Source organism: Erpetoichthys calabaricus, chromosome 9 (genome assembly GCF_900747795.2).
Source record: "Erpetoichthys calabaricus chromosome 9, fErpCal1.3, whole genome shotgun sequence".
Taxonomy (NCBI): domain Eukaryota; kingdom Metazoa; phylum Chordata; class Cladistia; order Polypteriformes; family Polypteridae; genus Erpetoichthys; species Erpetoichthys calabaricus.
In genome coordinates, this window is record NC_041402.2 from 11,142,593 (window position 1) to 11,162,664 (window position 20,072).

A 20,072-nucleotide genomic window follows, 5' to 3' on the forward strand; every position below is an offset into this window, starting at 1 on the left:
CGGAGGGGGAAGAGGGTGGGGCATCAGGAGTGGGGAGCCGGGCGGGACATCAGGAGTGGGGAGCTGGGCAGGGCATCAGGAGTGGGGAGCTGGGCGGATGGGGAAGAGGGCGGGGCGTCAAGAGTGGGGAGCTGGGTGGAGGGGGAAGAGGGCGGGGCATCAGGACTGGGGAGCTGGGCGGGGCGTCAGGAGTGGGGAGCTGGGCAGGGCATCAGGAGTGGGGAGCTGGGTGGAGGGGGAAGAGGGCGGGGCATCAGGACTGGGGAGCTGGGCAGGGCGTCAGGAGTGGGGAGCTGGGCGGACGGGGAAGAGGGCGGGGCGTCAAGAGTGGGGAGCCGGGCGGGACATCAGGAGTGGGGAGCTGGGCAGGGCCCTCCTCACTCACTCACCTGGCGCCACATGTTGGAGCGCACTTTGCCTCCGCTTGGCTACTGATACCCGTTTGTTCAGCAGACATTATCATCTAGAGATTGTTAAAGACTAACGTTTGATGTTATTGAGAGAGAGATCAGAGCTCCGTGTGTTTTACAGGGTAGCTGCTGATTATCCAAGATATCAAGGCCATGTGTTCTTGTCCCCACGCAGGGGACACTCTCTGATCAGATACAGTGCCAACATTTGATGTCGGAGTGTACCTACCTGCCGCTTGGCCAGAGATACGTTGCCAGCTTTTGACATTTTTGGCAAAGAGATCACAGCTACAAAACCAAAAATACTGTATATCAAGAGGCCCTGGATACAAAAGCTAGCAATATTAATTCTTCTCAATACAAATTATTAAATTTTCTTATTGATTATTAAAGTTTGTCCTGTCCCACTACTACATTGGCAGAGCTTGAGGGCAGCTAGTATTATAATAAATTGTGCAGAATTCCTCAAATCCTGCTTTCTCTTTGTCATTCTGAGTGTTGCACGATTTTAACACAAAGCTGTGACGTAACAAAACGTGGGAAAAGTGAAGGGGTCTGAACACGTGCTGATGGCGCTGTACAGTAAATTCACCCAGAAGTGAGTAGACTATTTGCTGGGATTACACCCGTTTATGTGCCCCTTCTCACAGTCTCACCATGAGGTGGGATTCAACCAGCAGCCTTCAAGTTTAAAGGCCCATTAACTAAGCCGACGGCGGGATGAACAAATGTAGTGAAGTGAAGTAAAAGAGCGTTGAGTGGATGTGATGCCCACCTTTAAATCTCCTTTCTCTGGTGCCAAGCAGGTGAGGGGTGCCCTTCTGCTGCTTTGAATTATTTATTTAATTTTGGTTCCTCTTGAGGTCAAGGCAGCGTTCAACTTTTTAATTGTTGCATCTGTATTTTTGTTCAGTCATAGTTCACGTACAACTGAAATGTAAAAGCGCAGTAATAGAAAGTGTGGCTAGGTCAGGCAAACAATAAGTACAATAAAGACTTGGAAAAAATGTTGGCACTGACCTTGTTTCAGCAGATAGCAAGACCTTCATGCAATTTTTCAATTCTCCTTTCTTTTTTATTTCGCATTGTGATCAAAATAGTGAGTTATACAGTGCTTGCCATTTCCAGTCATTAGAGATGAGCAGGAAAATCCACTCGCTAAATGTTAATCAAGTTGTACCGTATCGACGTCTATTATCTGCTTGAACAGACAACCTGGAGAAATAAAGTCCTGGCTGTTAGAATGGTGATTTAATTGTTGTTTGGAGCCTGCATCTCTCCATTGGTTATGGACGGCAAAAACCCTTCACAGCGATTATTCGAGTTATGGTGGCGTGGAAGTCTTCAAAGGCATCTTTCAGCTTCCTGTGCTTATGTACTGTATGTCTATGAGGGGCCGCTCGGAGTAAAAACATGGGCTCAGAAATGTATAAACTGGCTAGTCTATGCAGTCATGTGAAAAAGTTTGGGACCCCCTCTCAGCCTGCATAATAATTGACTCTCCTTTCAACAATAAAGATAACAGTGGTACGTCTTTCATTTCCTAGGAACATCGGAGTACTGCGGTGTTTTCTGAACAAAGATTTATAGTGACGCAGTATTTAGTTGTATGAAATTAAATCAAATGTGAAAAACTGGCTGTGCACAAATGTGGGTCCCCTTGTCATTGTGCTGATCTGAATGCCTGTCACTGCTCAATGCTGATTACTTGGTTGATGAGCTCGTTAAGCCTTGAACTTCATAGACAGGTGTGTCCAATCATGAGATATAAAGGTATTTAAGGTGGTCAATTACAAGTTGTGCTTCCTTCTCTTTGACTCTCCTCTGAAGAGTGACAGCATGGGATCCTCAAAGCAACTCTCCAAAGATCTGAAAACAAAGATTGTTGAGTCTCCTGGTTTAGGGGAAGACTACAAAAAGCCATCTCAGAGGTTTAAACTGTCAGTTTCAACTGTAAGGAATGGAATCAGAAAATGGAAGGCCACAGGCACAGTTGCTGTTAAACCCAGCAGGTCTGGCAGGCCAAGAAAAATACAGGAGCGGCATATGTGCAGGATTGTGAGAATGGTGACAGACAACCCACAGATCACCTCCAAAGACCTGCAAGAACATCTTGCTGCAGATGGTGTATCTGTACATCGTTCTACAATTCAGCGCAATTTGCACAAAGAACATCTGTATGGCAGGGTGAGGAGAAAGAAGCCCTTTCTGCACTCACGCCACAAACAGAGTCGCTTGTTGTATGCCAATGCTCATTTAGACAAGCCAGATTCATTTGGGAACAAAGTGCTTTGGACTGATGAGACAAAAATTGAGATATTTGGTCAGAACAAAAAGCACTCTGCATGACGGAAGGAGAACACCGCATTCCAAGAAAAACACCTGCTACCTACTGTCAAATTTGGTGGAGATGCCATCATGCTGTGGGGCTGTGTGGCTAGTTCGGGGACTGGGGTCCTTGTTAAAGTCGAGGGTCGGATTAATTCAACCCAATATCTACAAATTCTTCAGGATAATGTTCAAGCATCAGTCACAAAGTTGAAGTTACGCAGGGGTTGGATATTCCAACAAGACAATGACCCAAAACACAGTTGGAAATCTACAAAGGCATTCATGCAGAGGGAGAAGTACAATGTTCTGGAATGGCCGTCACAGTCCCCTGACTTGAATATCATCGAAAATCTATGGGATGATTTGAAGCAGGCTGTCCATCAAATTGAACTGAGCTGGAGAGATTTTGTATGAAGAATGGTCAACAATACCTCCATCCAGAATCAGACACTCATCAAAGGCTATAGGAGGACAGCGTCTAGAGGCTGTTAGATTTGAAAAGGAGGCTCAACTAAGTATTGATGTCATATCTCTGTTGGGGGACCCACATTTATGCACCTGTCTAATTATGTTATAATCCATCCATCCATTTTCTAACCCGCTGAATCCGAACACAGGGTCACAGTGGTCTGCTGGAGCCAATCCCAGCCAACACAGGGCACAAGGCAGGAAACAATCCTGGGCAGGGTGCCAACCCACCGCAGTATGTTATAATGCTTATTGCATATTATCTGTTAACCCAATAAATGTAATGTCACTGCTGAAATCCTACTGTTTCCATAAGGCATGTCGTATATTAAAAGGAAGTTGCTACTTTGAAAGCTCAGCCAATGAGAAACAAAAATCCAAAGAATTAAGAGCGGTTCCCAAACTTTTTCATATGACTGTACAGTATATATACAGCCAGGGCTTTGACCCAGCTGGGGTGACTTCAAAAGAGAGGGTCCAGGGGAGAGAGCTTGCGTGTGGCATTACCTCACCCAGAACGGCAGAGGGCAGTTCCCCTGGCTTAGGACAGTGCCATGAATTTGGATCTTGGAAACTCAGCCCTGTTGGGGCCCATCATCACTGCCAGGGGGTGCATGGAGAACGGAAGGACTGCCACCACACCCAGAAGTGGTGCAAGAAAGAAGATCACCACCTCACACACTTCAGGGAGCCACAGTCGGGAGGGAGAGGACAACGCTTGCCTGAGAAGGAGTGGAAACGGAAGAGAGAAGGAAGAAGAAAAGTACTGCATTGTGCTGCCTATTTGTTTGGTTCTTTATTTCGCCTTATACAATTTCTTGTATTAGTAATTTGTTAGTTCTCGCAAACCCCTTGGGGTCAGAGCACAGGGTCGGCCATTGTACAGCGCCCCTGGAGCAATTGAAGGTTAAGGGCCTTGCTCAAGGGCCCAGCATAGTAGGATCTGTTTTGGCAATGATGGGGATTCAGACTGGCAACCTTCGGGATGCCAGCGCAGATCCTTAGCCTCAGAGCCACCACTCCGCCACAAATATTTGTGATTCTACTGTGCTTGGTGCTGGTGGGAAACTTTCCCAATGAATAAAAGCCTTGTGTTGTGCTGAGAGTCTGCAGAGCTGGCACACCCCTGGCGGTCACAATATATGTATCAGTTAATATACATTGGTTTTAATACATCCATTCAGATATATTAAGTTAAGTAATATATATTGGTGAATATACATTGGTTTGGATAAATACATATACAGTAAATATATGTACATGTATTGTATTATTTATATATATATATATATATATATATATATATATATATATGTATATATACGTTGGGTATAGAAAAGAATCCCCCCTTCAAAATATTCCCATTTTTTTTGCATTACAGCCTTAAATGCAAACACACACAAATATTTCTTCCCAGCTTTACTTACTCAACGCACCCTCTAACATCCAAGTGAAAGATAACACAGCTACAGTTCAAAAAAATTATAAAAAAATCAAAAACAAGAAATCCTGAGATTAATAAAGGACCCCCCCCCCCCCCCCAATGTCAATGTCATTTTGTTGACCCACCTAATGACAGCCCTGAGTCTGTTGGGATTCTTCTCTTTCAGCTTTGCCCACCTTGATTGTGTAATATTTTCCCCCCACTCTTCTTTACAGTTTAACTGTTCAAGTTCGGTCACATTGGGTGGTGAGTGTTGGTGGTCTGCTATCTTCAGATCTTTCCACAGATTGTCACTGTGATTTAGGTCTGGGCTCTGATCTGGCCACACCAGGACATTCACTTTGTTCTCCTTCAGCCACCATGTGGTCCATTTTGCTGTGTCCTTCGGGTCGTTGTCGTGTTGAAAGGTGAACATTCTGCCCATCTTCAACTTTCTGGCAGAGGGTAGCAGGTTTTCCTCAAGAATTTGACGGTACATTGCGCCATCCATTTTTCCTTCTACCCTAAAGAGAGCCTCAGGCCCCCCACAACAGGATGTTGCCCCCTCCATGCTTTACTGTGTGTGGTGGATGGTGAGCTGCATTGGTGTACCGTTTGGTACCGAGGTCAAGTAATTGGGTTTTGGTCTCATCTGACCATAAGACCTTTTTCCACTTGGCATCAGAATCTTCAAGGTGCATTCTGGCAAAGCTCAAACGAGCCTTCATGTGGCCTTTCTTGAGAAGTGCAACCCTCCCGAACAAGCCACCATTGTGGAGCGCTTGTGAAATTATTGTCACCTGCACACAATGACCACTCTTTGTCATAAAATCCTGTAGTAACTCCTTCAAAGTGGCCTCTCTTACAAGTTTCCTCCTTGCTCTTCCATCCAGTTTGGAGGATCCAGGGAGGGTCCTAGTCGTACGATGGACTTTACTGAGCTCCTTGGGATTGATAAAGCCTTTGAGATTTGTTTGTCTCCATCTCCTGCCTTATGTCCGTCCACAACTCTATCCCTGAGATCTTTTGGAAATGGCTTGCCACCCATAGTCAGCTGTTTGCTGTCAGTGGCACTGCCAAGCAAGGGAATGAATGGACCAGGAACAGCTTCACTAATCACACTCATTACAATTGAGCATAGCTAGTAACCGCAATGGAAATGGTGGGCACTGACACCTGATTGAGTTTGGGGGGGGGGGGGGGGGATGATCCTTTATTCAACTCAGCATTTCTTGTTTTTGATTTTTTAAAATTCTTCTGCTGGGATATCTTTAACTTGGATGTTGGAGAATGTATTGAGTAAGTAAAGCTGTATATATATATATATATATATATAAATGGGTTTAAATAGATAAGATATATAATTCCATTCAGATACATCTGCTCAGATATACACTTTGGTTGAGAAACATATGCAACCAATTTATATATTTACAAACTAATCATTTTTTTGCTGAACAGCCCCTCCTTTATGTATATGTGTCAGTGTGGGGGCCGTTGATATTATATATATATATATATATATATATGTATTGTGGCACGCAGCTGGGGGTGGTGCCCAGCCGGGACGCCCAGGAGGAGGGCTCATGCCTCCTCCAGACCATGAGGGGGCGGCCGCCCTGGTTCCTTTGAGGGCCACGGGTGCAGGGCTTGGAAGCCCAACCCTGTAGGGGCCCGTGGTCTCCGCCAGGGGGCACCCCCATGCCTGAAGGACCCGGAACCCCAACACTTCCGCCACACCAGGAAGTGCTGGGGGAAAGAAGACAGGGAACACCCGGAGGGCTTCCGGGAGTATAGCCGGCACTTCCGCCACACAGGGGAGTGTCTTAGGAGTGTTGGGAATCACCTGGAGCCCATCCGGGTAATTATAAAAGGGGCCGCTTCCCTGCAGAGAAGGACTGGAGTCGGGTGAGGAGCGGACAAGGTCGAGTGCAGGAGAGTGGAGGCGGCTTGAAGGAACAGGCACTGTGTTGGAAGAGGCCTGGACTTTGGTGCGAGAAGCACTGGGTAGTGCACTTTATTGGACTTTAAATTATGTTTAATAAACGTGTGGTGGACTGTACAATGGTGTTCGTCTGTCTGTGTCCGGGCAGCGTATCACAGTATATATATATATATCCATCCATCCATTTCCCAACCCGCTGAATCCAAACACAGGGTCAAGGGGGTCTGCTGGAGCCAATCCCAGCCAACACAGGGCACAAGGCAGGGAACCAATCCCGGGCAGGGTGCCAACCCACCACAGTATATATATATATATATATATATATATGTAAATGATTTGGATAGTAATATAAATAACAATCTGGCTAAGTTTACAATCTGGTGGATTGGCAAATGATCGAGAATCCATTGAGTCATCACAGAGAGACTTGGACAGCAGACAGGTTTGGGCAGATTTGTGGCAAATGAAATTTAATGTCAGTAAATTTAAAGAATTACACATAGGAAGGAAAAATGTGAGGTTTGAATACACAATGGGTGGTCGGAAAATCGAGAGTCCACCTTATGAGAAGGATTTAGGAGTCGCAGTGGACTCTAAGCTATCGATTTCCCGAGTGTTCAGAAGCCATTAAGAAGGCTAACAGAATGTCAAGTTATATAGCACCTTGATGTGTGGAGTACAAGTCACAGGAGGTTCTGCTCAAGTCTTTATAATGCACTGGTGAGGCCTCATCTGGAGTACAGGGTGCAGTCTGGGTCTTCATAAAGACATATTGTAACAGCAAAAGAAAAGGTCCATAGAAGAGCAGATAGATACTGTAGATATGCAGATTCCAGGGCTACAGGGGATGAGTTATGAAGAAAGATGAAAAGAGCTTAGCCTTCAGTGAAGATGAAGAGGAGATGTGAGTGAAGGGTTTCAAATTATGAAGGGAATTAGTCCAGGTGATCAAGGCTGTGGGTTTAAAATGAGTTCAAAACACGGGGACACAGTTGGAAACTTGTTAAAGGTAACTTTTTTCTTCACACACACACATGGAGTAAGTGACCAAGTAGTTTGGTAGACAGTAGGACTTTAGGGACATTCAAAACTCGACTTGATGTTATTTTAGAAGAATTCAGTGGATAGGACTGGTGAGGTTTGTTGGCCTGAACGGCCTGTTCTCGTCCAGATTGTTCTAATGATCTTGAGTGAAGGCTTCAGCTTCACTGGAAACACAATTTATTTTGTAATTGTTTTGCACGCTCTGGTCCCTTGTCTTAAAGAGGGATCACACTCCTCCGCTTCTCAGGTGAGCTCTATGCAAGGTGCTGCAAGGAAGAATCCAATGGCTGACAGCAGAAGGAATATTGTGGATTCCATTCCACCTGTGGAACAGCAGAGCTGTTGTTGGAGGGTATATGGTATGGTAGTATGACCACTCAGGTTTTGTACATTGTGAAAAAGCACACAGCAGGGTCCCTTGGCATGTGTTGTGAGCGGTGCTGCAGAAATCTTGTGTGCCGTTCGTTCCCTACATGGATGTGATGACTTGGATTCGTTCACTGTGGGTGATGGACTGGGTCGAGACTGTCTCAACACAGCTCCTGTTTGTGCTTTTCATGGACAGGATATCAAGGCACAGCCGAGGATGTGAGGGTGTCCATTTTGGGAAGCTAGGGGTAGCATCAATGCTTTGTGCAGATGATGTTATCCTTCAGCCTCATCCGATTGTGACCTTCAACAAGAACCCAAGCGATTCACTGCCAGGATGTGCACTAAGTCCCCTTCTCTATGCACTCTTCACCCATGACTGTCAACCCATACACCAATCAAACATTACTGTTTAATTTGAGGATGATACAACTGTCATCGGGCTTGTAACAGACAACAGTGAAGCTGCATATAGGGAAGAGGTTCAGAATCTGACAGAATGGTGCAACACCAACAACCTGGTCTTAAATACCAAAAAGACCAAAGAAGTTATTCTGGACTTTAGGACTACTAAAAAGACCAATCACAGTCTGATAACAATCAATGCAGATCCTGTGGAGAGAGTTTCCAGCTTTAAGTTTCTAGGAGTCACCATCTCAGAGGACCTGTCCTGGACTGACAACAACTTGGCTATAATAGGCAAAGCACCGCAACGCCTCTATTTTCTCAGGAAGCTAAGGAGAGCTGATCTCCCCCAGAAATTGCTGGTTAATTTTTATAGATGCACTATAGAGAGCATTTTAACTAACTGCATGATGGTCTGGTACAACAGCTGCACCAAGGCTGCTAAAGAAGCCCCTGCAGCGGGTCGTAAAAACAGCAGAGGCCATTATAGGGACTGAACTGCCATCACTCGAACTCTTGTATAAGACTCGCTGTGTGAGAAGGGCCAAAAACATTCTCAAGGACAAAACTCACCCTGGAAATTCTTTGTTTGAGCTCCTCCCGTCAGGCAGACGCTTTAGGTCAATCCGTTTACGCACAAACAGACTAAAATATAGCTTCTTCCCATCTGCCATAAACTTTCTCAACTCTGAATCTCCTCAGTCGAAGAACCATTTTTAAATTGAACATGTGCAATAAGCTATAATGGTAATGTGCAATATACTAATGTATTACAATATACTGTAGAATATGTAATGTACTATTCATTAACAGGTGCAATAACAAATTATGCTGCTGTACAATATGAGCAATATGACATATTTGGAATTATTTAACTTTACTTTAAATGCACCTCGGGGCTGTCACAAAAAGTAATTTCGTTGTGTTACACAATGACAATAAAGTGCTTGAGCACTCCCAAGTCAGAGGTCATGGTTCTGCCTTGGGAAGAAGTAGATTGCTCTTTCCCTCCAGGTGTGTTAAGAATAATTGCCCTTAGTGGAGGAGTGCAAGAATCTTGATCTTTTTTCACGAGTGATGGAAAAAGGGAACGTGAAATCAACGTAGAGGACTGGAGTGACGGCAGCTGTTTTGCGGATGCTCTACCAGTCCGAATTGGTAAAGCAGGAGCGGAGGCTCAGGACAAAACACTCGGTTTACTAGTCGATCTGCAGCACATCCCTGTCCTCACCTATGGCTGCGAGCTGTGGCTAATGGCCAAAAGAATCAGACCGTGGAGATAAGCGTAACAGAAACAAAGTTTCTTCATTTGACACGCTGGGCAATTCGGAAGTGCCTCAGAGTAGAGTCGCCGCTCTTCCAAACTGAAAGGAGCCAGCTGAGGTGGTTTGGGTAATTTGTAAGGATGTAACCCAAAAACCCAAAAGAGCTGCTCTGGGCATATGTCACGTGGTGGAGACCCTGTGGCAAACCCAAAACATGCTGGAGGGTTTATATCTCCCAGGAAGAGCCGGAATCTGTAGCTGGGGACAAGGAAGTCTGGGCTGACCTGCTTGATCCTGGCCAGGAAAAGTGGATGGGAAGACGAGACGAGATGAGGGATTTTTGTTTTCTGCAAAGTGGAACTCTGACTTTTGCTGCAAATTGAACTTTGGAATTGTTTAATTCTTCATTAGGGCTCACACATGCATGATACATTCACTCGCAGAGAGCCTGCTCAACATGAACACATACAATGACAAATAAGGGACACCAAGCAGTGGGAAGGCAGCATGATCACCGTGTGCAGTACACGAGTGATTCAGAGGTAACAGACATACAGTTAGGTCCATAAATATTTGGACAGAGACAACTTTTTTCTAATTTTGGTTCTGTACATCACCACAATGAATTTTAAATGAAACAACTGAGATGCAGTTGAAGTGCAGACTTTTATCTTTAATTCAGTGGGGTGAACAAAACGATTGCTTAAAAATGTGAGGCAAATAAAGCATTTTTTGAACAAAATCCCTTCATTTCAGGGGCTCAAAAGTCATTGGACAATTGACTCAAAGGCTATTTCATGGGCAGGTGTGGGCAAGTCCGTCGTTATGTCATTATCAATTAAGCAGATAAAAGGTCTGGATTTGATTTGAGGTTTGGTGCTTGCATGTGGAAGATTTTGCTGTGAACAGACAACATGCGGTCAAAGGAACTCTCCATGCAGGTGAAAGAAGCCATCCTTAAGCTGCGAAAACAGAAAAAACCCATCTTGAGAAATTGCTACAATATTACGAGTGGCAAAATTTACAGTTTGGTACATCCTGAGAAAGAAAGCAAGCACTGGTGAACTCAGCAACGCAAAAAGACCTGGACATCCACGGAAGACAACAGTGGTGGATAATGGCAGAATCATTTCCATGGTGAAGAGAAACCCCTTCACAACAGCCAACCAAGTGAACAACACTCTCCAGGGGGTAGGCGTATCGATATCCAAGTCTACCATAAAGAGAAGACTAAAGAACATCTAAAAAAGCCAGCACAGTTCTGAAAAAAACATTCTTTGGGCAGATGAAACCAAGATCAACCTCTACCAAAATGATGGCAAGAAAAAAGTATGGAGAAGGCGTGGAACAGCTCATTATCCAAAGCATACAACATCATCTGTAAAACACGGTGGAGGGAGGCAGTGTGATGGCTTGGGCGTGCATGGCTGCCAGTGGCACTGGGACACTCGTGTTTATTGATGATGTGACACAGGACAGAAGCAGCCGAATGAATTCTGAGGTGTTCAGAGACATACTGTCTGCTTAAATCCAGCTAAATGCAGTCAAAGTGATTCATGATACAGATGGACAATGACCCAAAACATACAGCCAAAGCAACCCAGGAGTTTATTAAAGCACAGAAGTGGAAAATTCTTGAATGGCCAAGTCAGTCACCTGATCTTAACCCAACTGAGCAGGCATTTCACTTGTTGAAGACTAAACTTCAGACAGAAAGGCCCACAAACAAACAGCAACTGAAAGCCGCTGCAGTAAAGGCCTGGCAGAGCATTAAAAAGGAGGAAACCCAACATCTGGTGATGTCCAGGAGTTCAAGACTTCAGGCTGTCATTGCCAGCAAAGGGTTTTCAACCAAGAATTAGAAATGAACATTTTATTTCCAGTTATTTAATTTGTCCAATTACTTTTGAGCCCCTGAAATGAAGGGATTGTGTTCAAAAAATGCTTTAGCTGTCTCACATTTTTATGCAATTGCTTTGTTCGCCCCACTGAATTAAAGCTTAAAATCTGCACTTCAACTGCATCGGAGTTGTTTCATTTCAAATTCATTGTGGTAATGTACAGAACCAAAATGAGAAAAAAGTTGTCTCTGTCCAAATATTTATGGACCTAACTGTACTTACTTACACAATAAACGATTTTTCTTACTGATTTTTTTTATTTACTTACCGATTTTTCCCTTTTGTAAATTTTTTTGCCTTACAGGCCACGTTTCAGTTTGGCTCAATAGCACCCTCTAGAGATCACAAAATGTAGTATCTCATTGGCACACAGCAGGGGTGGGCAGTGTCGGTCCTGGAGGGCCACAGTGGCTGCAGGCTTTCATTCCAACCCATTTGCTCAATTAGAAAGCAATCCTTGCCAATCTCAGACCTTATTTCATTTTAACGCTTGTTAGTCTGCGCAATGTAAGGTTCTTATATCGTAGATTTTTTCCTTTCCATGGATAACATCCAAATGATTTGAAGCCTAAAACAGATAATTTGGAGTGCTACTGAGGGGCACATGTCTTACAGGGCCGTCATAACAGCATCATAGCCCCCCATAAAATAGTGCGCTGGGGCCCTTGTGTTGATAGCAAAATAGAAACAGGCATCTGAAATGTCGTGGGCCCCGATGCTCCAGGGACCCCCTGATCAGTGCACCTTGTGCCCATACATTAAGACGGCGAACAAGGGTTCAAGGAGCAACTGTGATTGACAGGTAGCCAACTGGAGGAGCAGTAGCCCCTTAACTGCGGCCCACACCTGCTTGTGAACCAGATGGATCACGTGAGAGAGGTGAGGAACACCTAAAAGGCCCACCATCACTCTTTACCATCTCGTCTTTACGCGACTGCTTTCTGTAATTCTCTTATATTCTTTTTCAATGAGAAAATCCAGAGGGTACAGCAGCACCTCAGTCCAGATTCTCTCTGTATTTCCTCTGAAATACACTCGCCTATTCACTCATCTTCCTCTTTCCAGCTTCCCACCTTCTCAGAAATCTCACATCTCATCCACAAATCTGCACCATCCACCTGTCAACTGGACCCCCGCCCTACAGTCCTGGTCAAAGCCTGCCTCCCCTCTCTGCTCCCTCTTATTTCTGCTATAATCCACTCTTCTCTCACTACTGGTACTGTTCCTTCATCTTTTAAAACTGCTGCAATAACCCCAATACTGAAAAAACCTGGTGCCGATCCGACTAACTTCAATCGTTTTCACCCCATTTCTACCGTGTCTCCCCGAAAACAAGCCCTAGTCAAGATCATCAGCTGAAAAGTAAGGCGCTTAACTCCAGGTTTATACGTCCATTAAATACCGAGGACAACTTGCCACAATATCTCTGAAAAGGATGTTTAATGATTACATCCATCAATCCGGGGATGTGCCCATTCAGCAGCATCGGCGCAAGACAGAAACAAAATCCTTGAACGAGGCATCAGCTCATCACAAGGTGAACACAAGCACACAAACACACACACACGGACACACTGGCGTCATTGTAGCTTCACCAAATCCTCAAACCTTCGTGTCTTTGGATGGAAAACTGAGCCCACTGTGGAAACCCACCAGGAAAAACATGCAAACTCCAGGCAGGGATCACAAGGGACGTGACTCCCTGCGAGACAGCAGTGCTACCGCTCTGCCACCATGCCACCCCATATGTGTAACTATTAACAGCATTCATTATTTAAACAAACGATTTATCTGTAAGGGTGGCACGGTGGTGCAGTGGGTAGCGCTGCTGCCTCGCAGTTAGGAGACCTGAGGTTCACTTCCCGGGTCCTCCCTGCGTGGGTTTCCTCCCACAGTCCAAAGACATTCAGGTTAGGTGCATTGGCGGTCCTAAATTGTCCCTAGTGTGTGATTGGTGTGTAGGTGTGTGTGCCCTGTGGTGGGCTGGCGCCCTGCCCGGGGTTTGTTTCCCGCCCTGTAGTTAGGATATAGCAGGTTGGATAATGAATGGATGGATGGATGTTTTATTAAATCAAGCAGTGCATGATGAACACACACAGATGTAATGGGAAACAAGTGAGATGGTGAACTGCTGGCTGCTTTGTCATTTACATCTTATTGCTAATAAGGATCCATTAAAACAGTGAATGCAGCGGTTTAAGATTGAAATAAGCAATTAAGGGTGGGGAACCTTAACAAGCGAGACCACTAAAATGAAGCATCAAAATGTCACTTAAGCAATAACTGACTTCTCATTAAGAAACTGGGCTGGAACAAAAACCTGCAGCCACTGAGACCCTCCAGGACCGACATTGCCCACCCCGGTACAGAGGAATCAGACCTACTTACTTACTTACCGACCCTGGAAAACTCTCACGTAAAGAATTAGATGTTCCCCATTTTCCATTTCAACCTACGTGGTAAACAAACCTTTGCTGATAAAGCCCATGTCATCCCCTGTCTATAATCTTTTCACATTATTTGAAGTAGCCACTGCTGTATTTAATAAAGAGAATACAAACACAGAATGTATTAAATACATTTGCTCTAGAAATGTTTATTTTTCCTCAGTTAAAAAGACCGTAGTGAATATTAACAGTGGAACCGTCAGGTTTTCTGAGGCCAACTGGTAGTAAGAAAGTTTAAAATGACAATTTAAAGGAATCCTCTACGACAAGGGTGTCCAACTCCGGTCCTGGTGGGCTGCAGGTGTTCATTCTAACTGTCTTCTTAATCAGTGATTCATTTTTGCTGCTGATTAATTTGTATTGCCTTCGTTTTAATTGATGTGACTTGGGCCCCTGAGTTGTTTCTTTTTCCTTAATTACCAGCCAAACGATTATGAGACAACAAAGAAGCTGCCACATGAAAATAAAGAAAGGTGAAGGTCTCGGTCATGTTGGTCTGCTCAGGACAACCAAACATCTTGATGGTGGTCTTAGAAAAAACAGAAAATCTGCTGCTGTGGCAGAACGAGAGCAGCGACAAGTCCTGATATTCAATAACAGCAAGAATTGGCTTCTCATTAAGAAACCGGTTGGAGTGAAATTGTCTGGAGTTTGACGTCACAGTTTAGCTGGTCATCTGTCGGCTTGTTTCACGTCTCATTTCTGTTTGGCTGCCATTTAATGAAGAAAGGAATCAATTCAGAGGACTGAATCCTTAAAAACAGGGCGATTAAAATGAAGGGAAAAGGAGTTAATTAGCAGTGAAAACTGGTCACTGATTAGGAAAAGGGTTAGAATGAAAACCTGCAGCCACTGTGGCCCTCCAGGACCGGAGTTGGACACCTCTGCTCTATGATATATATTTTAATGCAGTACCGTTACATGATTTAGACGACTCACATTACGGAAGCCACTTTCTGACAAATTCAACATTTTTAAAACAGACATTTGTTGTTACTCTCAAACATGTTACAGTGCTGACCTCGTATTTTTGATATGTCTGGCCTAAAATACTTCAACATACAAGTCCATTCAGACAATGTACAGATAAAGCGTTGTAAAACAAAAAAAATGTGTCTCTGTTGATTTTGGTGCAACTAAGTCTAAATGTTGATATTCCTGAAAGTTAAAACTAAAGCTCTGTAGTATTTAGTCTTCCCTAAAAAGTTATGTTAACAAACGTATATCAGCAACCATCAAATGTGGTAGCCTCATCAAATATTTACTCTCGATGACGACACAGCCTTGTGTTTTATTCGCACAGCTGGAATTCTTTACAGCAGATGTCGGTTAAGTGCTTTCTCTTTCTTCACGTGGCGTCTTCTCAGCTTAATTTTCATCCTGTTTTATCAACCTGCATGAAGAAAAAAATGCAAAAAAATTACTAAGATATGTGAGGAGCGCCGCAGATCTGGAGACGTATACTACAGACATGGAGTTCAACGCTGGCAGCTCACCGCCTCAGCACGACCTACCGTGGCAGGAGCAAAATATGATGTGCTCTCTGCGTCTGCTTTGAAGAAAACGTGTAATGTTCAGCCTATATACATCAGACTGCCACGTGCAAAAGTTCACTGACGACACTGCTATCGTGGGCTGCATCTGGAGTGGGCAGGAGGAGGAGTATAGGAACCTAATCAAGGACTTTGTTAAATGGTGCGACTCAAACCACCTGAACACCAGCAAAACCAGCTGGTGATGGATTTTAGGAGGCCCAGACCCCTCATGGACCCCGTGATCATCAGAGGTGACTGTGTGCAGACCTATAAATACCTGGGAGTACAGCTGGATGATAAATTGGACTGAACTGCCAATACTGATGCTCTGTGCAAGAAAAGACAGAGCCGACTATACTTCATTAGAAGGCTGGCGTCCTTCAACATCTGCAATAAGATGCTGCAGATGTTCTATCAGACGGTTGTGGTGAGTGCCCTCTTCTATGCAGTGGTGTGCTGGGGAGGCAGCATAAAGAAGAAGGACGCCTCACACCTGGACAAACTGGTGAGGAAGGCAGGCTCTATTGTAGGCATGGAGCTGGACAGTTTACATTTACAACATTTAGCAGACGCTCTTATCCAGAGCGACTTACAACAGTGCTTAGTAGTCTACGACTGTTCTTCAGTCTTTAAGGCTAGGATTTGACAGCCGTGGCAGAGCGACGGGCGCTGAGCAGACTCCTGTTAATCATGGAGAATCCACTGCATCCACTGAACAAGATCATCTCCAGACTGCTGTCACCGTCCTGCTCCACTAACAGACTGAGGAGATCGTTCATCCATCACACTATGCGACTCACACTTTTGGTGGTAAACGTTAACATTATTCAAAGTTATTGACTGTTATACCTGCCTTGTACTCTCCATCTTGCATTTTTTAACTTGCACTGTACTGTTATCACTCTTTAATTAATATTGTTTTTTATCAGTATGCTGCTGCTGGAGTATGAGAATTTCCCCTTGGGGATTAATAAAGTATCTATCTATCTATTATATAGTGCCTTTTCTATCTATCTATCTATCTATCTATCTATCTATCTATCTATCTATCTATCTATCTATCTATCTATCTATCTATCTATCTATGGCTCCACTTGTGTCCTTCTGGCTTCATAATGATGTCAGCCTGAGATTTGCTTTCATTTCACCAAAATGTCAAAACTGAATGCAAAGACCCCACTTGCATGCCCCATGTAACTTTTTATTATTAAGATGCTGAAGAGCTTAAAGGTTTTTGCAGTTTTCTCTGTTATATTTATAATGCACTAAGTGGAGTCTTTTGACTTTAATTGTTGCAGGACTTCTTCCTCTTGACTAAATGTAAACTGCTCAAAAAAATCAAAGGACCCCTTTTTAATGAGAGTTTAGCATCAAGTCAGTTACACTTGTGGGCTATTGGTCTGGTCAGTTAAGTAGCAGAGAGGCTTGTTCATCAGTTTCAGCTGCTTTGGTGCACTAGAGGGGCAACAATGAGACGAACCCCAAAACAAGAATGAATGGTTTAACAGGTGGAGGGAGGCCATGGACATTTTTCCCTCCTCATCTGTTTTGTCACTCATTTTGCTTTTGGCTACGGTCAGTGTCACTACTGGTAGCATGAGGCCATACCTGGACCCTACAGAGGTGGCACAGGTACTCCAACTTCTCCAGGACGGCACATCAATACCATGTGCCATTGCCAGAAGGTTTGCTGTGTCTCCCAGCATAGTCTCAAGAGCATGGAGGAGATTCCAGGAGACAGACAGGCAGTTCCTCTAGGACAGCTGGACAGAAGGTCCTTAACCCATCACCAGGACCCTCTGGTATCTGTTCCTTTGGGCAAAGAGGAACAGGATGAGCACTGGCAGAGCCTACAAAATGACCTCCAGCAGGCAGGCCACTGGTGTGAATGTCTCTGACAAAAAAATCAGAAACAGACTTCATGAGGGTGGCCTGAGGGCATAACGACCTCTAGTGGGCACCGTGAAGCTTGACTGGCATTTGCCATAGAATACCAGAATTGGCAGGTCCACCACTGGCTGGTGCCCTGTGCTTTTCACAGATGAGAGCAGGTTCACCCTGAGCACATGTGACAAGACATGAAAGGGTCTGGAGAAGCCGTAGAGAACGTTATGTTGCCTGTAACATCGTTCTGCATCACCGGTTTGGTGGTGGGTCAGTGATGGTCTGGGGAGGAATATCCATGGAGGGACACACAGACCTCTACAGGCTAAACAACGGCACCTTGACTGCCATTAGGTATCGGGATGAAATCCTTAGACGCATCGTCACACCCTATGCTGGTGCAGTGGCTCCTGGGCTCCTCCTGGTGCACGACAATACCCGTCCTCATGTGGGGTAGAGGATGAAGGTATTGATACCATTGACTGCCCCCCCACGCTCACTCGCCTGACCTCAATCCAATAGAACACCTCTGGGTGGGACATTATGTTTCGGTCCATCCGACGCCTCGGCCTGTCCAGGAGCTCAGTGATGTCCTGGTCCAGATCTGGGAGGAGATCCCACCAGGACACCATCTGTCGTCTCATTAGGACGTTGTCAGGCCTGCATACAAGCACGTGGGGGGCATACAAACTACTGAGTACAAGTTGGAGCTGCTGCAATGAGATTTTGGCCAAATGGACTCGCCTGCCTGCCACTTCATTGTTTCCCTTTGATTTTCGGGGTGTCTTTGAATTCAGCCCCCTGTTGGTTCATCATTTTCATTTCCATCCTCTCGTTCCTAACACATCACCATATCAGTCCATAGCAGTAGAGAGAGCCCATTGAGATCTGACGTGTTGTCAAAGTGATCCTTTCATTTTTTTTGAAGTTTATATTTCTCAAGGAAAGAAAACATTTGCAGCATTTCTTGTTAGCGTAAGTGAGGTGTATAGTGGACTCTCATAGTGCTTTGAGGTGGACCTGGCACTCCTTTGCCAGCTTGGTGGCACCTTACCGTGTCACTACTATGTGGTACACCTGAAGATACATTCAAAACGTAACCACAGATAAATATGATTTATCAGATACAAACACTAACTCAGACAAATAACACATAAAGACATTCATAAGCTTTGATGAGAAAAATATGAACTCCTACTCCAATTTGTCCATAAAAGCATTGCCCACTTTTTAAAAACCAACTCCATTTATGAAGAAGCCTAAATATATTTCAGTTGACTCTGTTAAAATGTCCTTTCTGCCATCTGTGATAGGAAACAAAACAGCAGGGAGCAGGTGTTTAAGTGGGCGATCCGAGATGGTCTTGAGCATTCCCTTCTACACACGAAAAGAAAGCTTTTCACCCTGTTGAGGAACGCTGAAGGCAGAAAGCAGTGTTGCCCCTGAAGTGGCACTTTAAAGCAATTAATTGGTCGCTTCGGTTGAAAGAAGGTTTCCGTATTTCTAAGCGCATGCAAAATTCATCCTGGGCAGAGCAGGAGAGAGCAGCGCATTGGTTGGAAACAAACAAGGACGAAAGGCGCAGCCTACGTCAGGAATGGCTCTCCGATGTTACCGAGCCCACCTAAACTCTCACTTTCCTGTGTTCCTGGAACTATTTGCATAGGTTATACTGACACTGCGGGAAGAGTCAATTTAAAGCTTTGAAAGAAAAACAACTGCTTGAGTGTGTTCAGTCGGCTGATCTCCAGGCGCCTCGAAGAAATGATTCCATTATCAACCACCCACAATATCTACAGATGGCAGCTGACAAAAGCTAATGCACATCCTTTCTATTTTGCGTTACACACTTTAATGGACTTATTCTTAAAATTCAGATTCAATGCTGCTGAACAGCATTCTGACAAAGGGCTCTTTGGCTGTCATTTTCACACACTTAAATCCTTTTCAGCCGCAACACAAAACAGTTTTTACTAGAAAAACAAGAAGACACACCTGAGGTGTCCAGCAAGGTACAGATGTGGCCACCTCTGCCTGTCACCGCTTGGCTCCCTGAGACTTGTTTTCAATTTCAATTTCACCCTTAATCTTCATAATTACTGTTCTAATCATAAAGAAACCGTGCAGATACATAAAAACGCCAATGACTCACATTCTGCAAGCGCAAATGAATTTGGACTTCAATTAAAGAGAAAAAACAAACTTAAAAATTTGTTGAAAAACGTCTTAGAGCCACGAGCATCGACTTGTGTTTAGCTGTGCGTTGTGTTCTGTGATTTGAATTGCGTTAAAGGAGTTTGAGGGGGCAAAAACCTCCACAGAGGGCAAACCGAGCCGAGATACTCAACAATGGAAACCAACATTTACATAACAAAAGTGCAATTGTCTTCATGCAAACATTTATGATAGATAGATAGATGTGAAAAGCACTATAGATAGATAGATAGATAGATAGATAGATAGATAGATAGATAGATGTGAAAGGCACTATATAATATAGACAGATAAATAAATGTGAAAAGCACTATAGATAGATAGATAGATAGATGTGAAAGGCACTATATAATATAGATAGATAAATAAATGTGAAAAGCACTATAGATAGATAGATAGATAGATAGATAGATAGATAGATAGATAGATGT

The 20,072-nt window shown here is 44.2% G+C and overlaps 1 protein-coding gene across 1 annotated transcript in view; it reads right to left on the minus strand.

Moving 5' to 3' along the window:
- Positions 1 to 14,130: 14,130 nt before the first annotated feature.
- adgrd2 (adhesion G protein-coupled receptor D2) overlaps positions 14,131 to 20,072 on the minus strand; it is a 324,978-nt gene continuing 319,036 nt past the window's right edge. Inside the window, exon 21 of the mRNA XM_051931976.1 lies at positions 14,131 to 15,401. Within this exon, the coding sequence (XP_051787936.1) occupies positions 15,384 to 15,401 (18 nt within the window). The 3' untranslated portion in view covers positions 14,131 to 15,383. The remainder of the gene's footprint in view (positions 15,402 to 20,072) is intronic.